Below are 4851 nucleotides of genomic sequence, written 5' to 3'. Positions count from 1 at the left end.
TTCTGTTTTGTCTATTCCCAAATGTGATGATGAACTGTGAATTTATATGATTTCCTAAAATAATCGTGATTCTAAAAGTTTTTAGTGTTCTTCAGTTGTAAAAGGCAACGTGTCTGCTCTACGATAAGTATCACACTGTGAATACCTGTTTTGTGAGAGAGAGCAATTTAATAAAAAAAGCATGCTAAATATCTCACCTAAATGCTTAACACATGCACTTTATTTCTTTCAAGGACAATAACGAATCACAGATTTCAAACACATTCAATGGAAATGTACTCAACACTGATGTCAGCGTCTTAAATCATCATGGATTAAAAGTTAACACAAAAATATTTCTTTATTTTTTTACTTTAAAACTAAAACATTTAAAGAGCTCAAATACTGAACATAAATAGCACATTGGTATATACTTGCTGAGATTTTTTCCTTCTGTTGGACACCATCTTTTTTTTTTTTTAGTCTCTCAGTATTCCCCGCTGTCATATCTGAAAGGATGTGACATTCTTTCAGGGTAACTGTTTGAGCTGTAACTGCTGTATCGATAACCCTCAAAGTTTTCAGACCGCTCCATTTTAGCTGGAAGTGTGTCCTGGTATGACAGAGCAGATTTGATTACTCCTGAATCCTCAGGAATCTTCAGGTCCGAGTAGGAGTTAGGAGATGGCTCTTCTAAGATTGAGTTACAGTTAGATAGACCTTTCACGTCATAAATGTTCTCTCCGTACTTGACGACAGATGGCTTCGGACATGGCTGGTAGGACACTTTTGTGGTTGTGGTTATTATGGTCTGCAACGCTGCTGGGGTTGGAGCGGCAGGCCCCGTGTACCTACATGGGTAGTCACTATTGTAGTAGTGGTGGTTGGCGTTAGTTGGCAGTTGAGAGTAGTCTCCTCTGTCCCCATAGCCACCTTTACTAAGAATTTGCTTCCAACCGTGATGTTTTCCTGAAGATTCAGCATAGCTCCGTTCATGACTGCCTAATGGACTTGAGCCATGAGACACTCCACTTAGGCCAGACCCTGACTTATTGGGTTCTGTCTCTGTTTGTGGGCTAGAAGGATCCTTATACAATGCTGCTGGATAAGGCCCCGAGCCAAGGTATCCTGGGACTGCAAAGTCATAACCACAAGGAGGACGAGTCACATACAGACGGTGGTTAGCAGGCTTCTGTAGCGAGCTCTGAGTATCCGCCATGGCTGCTGCATGCGTGTCATATGGGAATTTGTAGGGCTCAGGGTTCTGAAATGTAGGATAGTGTTGGGTCTGTATTGGAAAGTTGGACTCTGCAATGATGCTGAAGCGCTCTGGACCCTCCATGGTGAGCTGGTGGATATTTGGAAAGGCCATGTCATGATATCGTCCAGGCTGGTGACAAAAGAAAATTAAATGCAAAAATTAAATTGAAGTTTTCTGAAAATTGGCATTCATCTGAAGAACACCCAGAGAAAGCTTGCACCGTATCTCCTCAAAATTGTTACATTAACAGCAAACCACACAGCTTTTGAATACAAAAATGAAGAGACTAATTTTTCTGACTTAATACTATATACTTTTTATTCTTACATCCTTGATTTTTCTATTATTTGTAATTACACAAGTTACTTTTTTTGGTTTTACAAATTATCATTACACAATTATACATGATATAGAAGTTTGTTTATTATTGAATTATGAAGGAATTGTAATGTCTTAACTAACAATAACAATGCATTAAAAATGCACAAATTATAGTTAATTATTATTATTAATTATTATTTTTATTATTATGTGCTGATCTATGTCTACTATATTAGCTTATACTTTGTGTATTTACAATTAACTTAAGTACTACAGAATATAGCAACAGTTTTACCTCTGGCTCCACCAGTCTTCTTTTCTGTGAAAAGGGTGGTGAAGACATCCTTCTTTTCACCGCACTCCTTCTTGCCTCTGTTTCAGACTTACTCTCTGGTCTGGGGTGGTCATGTACTCCTTTAGCCTGAAACAGACATCCAGCATATAGGGAATTGAACATCTCTCAATGGCATGATTTTCATAACTTATAACTATTCAAATATTTAACTCTATGTAAATCTAATACACATTTATGTTGTATGGGGACATAATTCTGTGCAATTTAGGTTAACAGGTTTTAATTTACCAGAACTTGACAAATTGTAATATACTCTTTATATATATATATATATATATATATATATATATATATATATATATATATATATATACTCTCTCTCTCTCTCTCTCTCTCTCTCTCTCTCTCTCTCTCTCTCTCTCTCTCTCTCTCTCTCTCTCTCTCTCTCTATATATATATATATATATATATATATATATATATATATATATATATATATATATATATATATAGTCACATTTCTAAACATAATAATTTTAATAAATAATTTCTAATAACTGATTTTGTATGTTTGCCATGATGATAGTACATGATATTTTACTAGATTTTTTCAGGATACTAGTATTCACCTTAAAGTGCAATTCAAATGCGTACCTAGATCAATAAGGTTAATTAAGCAAGTTTGGGAAATTAGGCAAGTTATTGTATGACGATGGTTTGTTCTGTAGACAATCGAAAAATATTGCTTAAGGGGGCTAATAATGCTGATCTTAAAATGGTTTAAATATTTAGATTTTTTCCAATTTATCTCCTCTAGCTCTCCTGCGTTTCTAGCCGTAATAAATATTCTATTATTTTAGGAAATTAACTAAATCGATAGAATGATGATGATGATGGTGATGAGGAGGATGATAACAAAAAATATAAATAAATAAATAAATATATAAATAAATAAATAAATATCTTCGGAGCCAGCCTCACCTGGAAAAATATAGCCTTCCCATCTACTCTCCAAAAGTTGGTAACAGGATAACCACTGTGACCTCGGCACGGAATCAATTCAAGTGCTGAATTACAGTTCGGACAAAGCTTTTCTGCAAAGACAAGACATTGTGTTGGACATCGAGCTTTTTAACAAGCGTGCATGCATACATATGTACATAAATAAATTGCTGTTTTACGGAAAATGTCATGTTCATCAAACTGACTAACAAGTCTAAGTGTTTCTCGGCTGAGTCATGAATGAGCGGATAAAATTCAAAGCATAGACATTTAGTGACCTAAGGTTGTAGTTTGGCTAGAGTATATTCCCTCGGTAAATTTCTAAGTTAACTAAAATTTTAGCGTTAAAGAGTAATGTTCCCAAAAGAGTTTACCGTTTACAACCATTTATGAATTCCAGTGGTATACGGCTGATAATTTCAAATTAAAATATTTGTGTCCAGCCCTTCCTCGGTTAAAAAATTATACAAAATGCACACTGATTTGAAGCGACAGCAATCTGAAATACTGCTTTTGTTGATTAAAACACGAACTAAAAATTGCTAAAGCAATTACACATGAGTAAAATACACATGAGGCGTTTTTCCAACTAAGCGTTTTAATATATATATATATATATATATATATATATATATATATATATATATATATATATATATATATATATATATATATATATATATATATATATATATATATATATATATATATTCTTTCTTATCAGATTTCCTAACGCGATTAACTCATTTAGGAATGCATATTTGGTGGTGGGGAAATTCTGAACATACTCTGCTGTTTCTGTCGCGCTTTGTCACAGATGGCTGGTCTCAGCTGAAGTTTGGCTCCGTCTGGAAGAGAGCAGGTTCGTGAGCACACCACCACACCAAGACAAGACTTTTTCAGGATCTGACAGTTATGGTTGTTCGTGTTCCTCATGGCCCATCCGCTCAGGTGTCTTTGCGCATTCTTATCTTCACTACTGTAGATGTAACGCACATAACCATCTGTCCACTCCTGAAAAGCATCATAATGCTTCGTGTCCTGAAAACAACAGTATTATTATATTATTATTAGGCCTATTTATGAACTGTAAGCGTTCCCTCTTTAGCTTGGTGAATTAAACTTTTACACTGCAAAAATAATTAATCAATAAATTAAAAACTATGTAATATTCCGTTCTGCTTACAAATGCATGAAAGAAAATGCAAAATATTTACCTGTGGAAGCTTGGGGTCGTTTATATCCCAAGTCAACTTCATTCCGAATGAACACACGCAGTCTGAGCTGTCAAACTGATCTGAGGATTTGGACATGATTTGAGTCAACTCCGGATGATAATAACCATTTAAAAAATCAGTTTCAAGGCAAAATTCAGCTCGGTATCTAGATCAATTTACTAAATGGATCGTACATCTCACGTCCTTAGAAGCTATACTTCCAGACTCTTTTTCTCTCTTGTAAAATCCACGTTATGCGAGTCCGTACAGGTGCGCTTCACACAGGTAATGGTCTCAGGTAAATACTGCTGTGTCTATGTAAAGAAGAAGGCAGGGCTTACACACACGCACACATAACCTCAAATACTTCTTTCACTTTACGTAATCCGTGTGTTTCACCTCCAATAACGAACGAGTCTCTTCGCAACAAAACCAAAAAGCTTTGACTTTATGGATGAAGCAGTACAGTTTTTGTTATATAGATTTTCCTTATGTGTCTCAGATTTTATCTCCGCGTTTACAGTTTAAAAGGAAAATGACAGCCTCTTCTAAAGGTGAACCCGACGGTGTGGTATTTCACGCGTTGTCAGCGAAATTTATGCAAGACACTTTCACTGGGACTGAGCCGAAGCTGATGGTCACAGAACAGGACTGGTCCAGTAAGTGAGGTAATGTGATCTACTGCAGGTCATTAGTTGTTGTGTGTAAACGAAAAGCCGCAGTGCTGACAAAACACGGACTGGTCGTTAACACAACAAACACAACGCGGCTCATCA

The 4851-nt window shown here is 35.6% G+C and overlaps 1 protein-coding gene across 2 annotated transcripts; it reads right to left on the bottom strand.

Annotated features, from left to right (window-relative positions):
• Positions 1 to 220: 220 nt before the first annotated feature.
• gcm2 (glial cells missing transcription factor 2) lies at positions 221 to 4721 on the bottom strand. 2 transcript variants are annotated; one of them, XM_056450777.1, is made up of 6 exons: positions 4270 to 4721; positions 4076 to 4155; positions 3647 to 3899; positions 2838 to 2950; positions 1857 to 1982; positions 221 to 1369 (listed from the first exon to the last, which is right to left on the bottom strand). In XM_056450777.1, the coding sequence occupies exons 2-6, from the start codon at positions 4115 to 4117 to the stop codon at positions 467 to 469; spliced, it is 1437 nt and encodes a 478-aa protein (XP_056306752.1). In that variant the 5' UTR covers positions 4118 to 4155; positions 4270 to 4721; the 3' UTR covers positions 221 to 466. The 2 variants fall into 2 exon arrangements, with proteins under 2 accessions (XP_056306752.1, XP_056306750.1); XM_056450775.1 differs by having other exon boundaries at positions 4076 to 4389; positions 4475 to 4721.
• Between the last annotated feature and the right edge of the window lie 130 nt (positions 4722 to 4851).

The sequence above is a fragment of the Danio aesculapii genome, chromosome 24 (assembly GCF_903798145.1).
Source record: "Danio aesculapii chromosome 24, fDanAes4.1, whole genome shotgun sequence".
NCBI classification, from domain to species: Eukaryota; Metazoa; Chordata; class Actinopteri; order Cypriniformes; family Danionidae; genus Danio; species Danio aesculapii.
This window is presented reverse-complemented; position numbering and strand designations above follow the sequence as displayed.

Bases quoted from the DNA above. Each gene is read 5' to 3' on its own strand.
- gcm2 (XM_056450775.1), bottom strand. From the start codon at position 4,171: ATGTCCAAATCCTCAGATCAGTTTGACAGCTCAGACTGCGTGTGTTCA. The intron at 2,951-3,646 runs GTATGTTCAGAA...TTGTCTTTGCAG, and splicing joins AGCGCGACAGAAACAGCAGA to AAAAGCTTTGTCCGAACTGT. The intron at 1,370-1,856 runs GTAAAACTGTTG...TTTTGTCACCAG, and splicing joins GAAGACTGGTGGAGCCAGAG to CCTGGACGATATCATGACAT.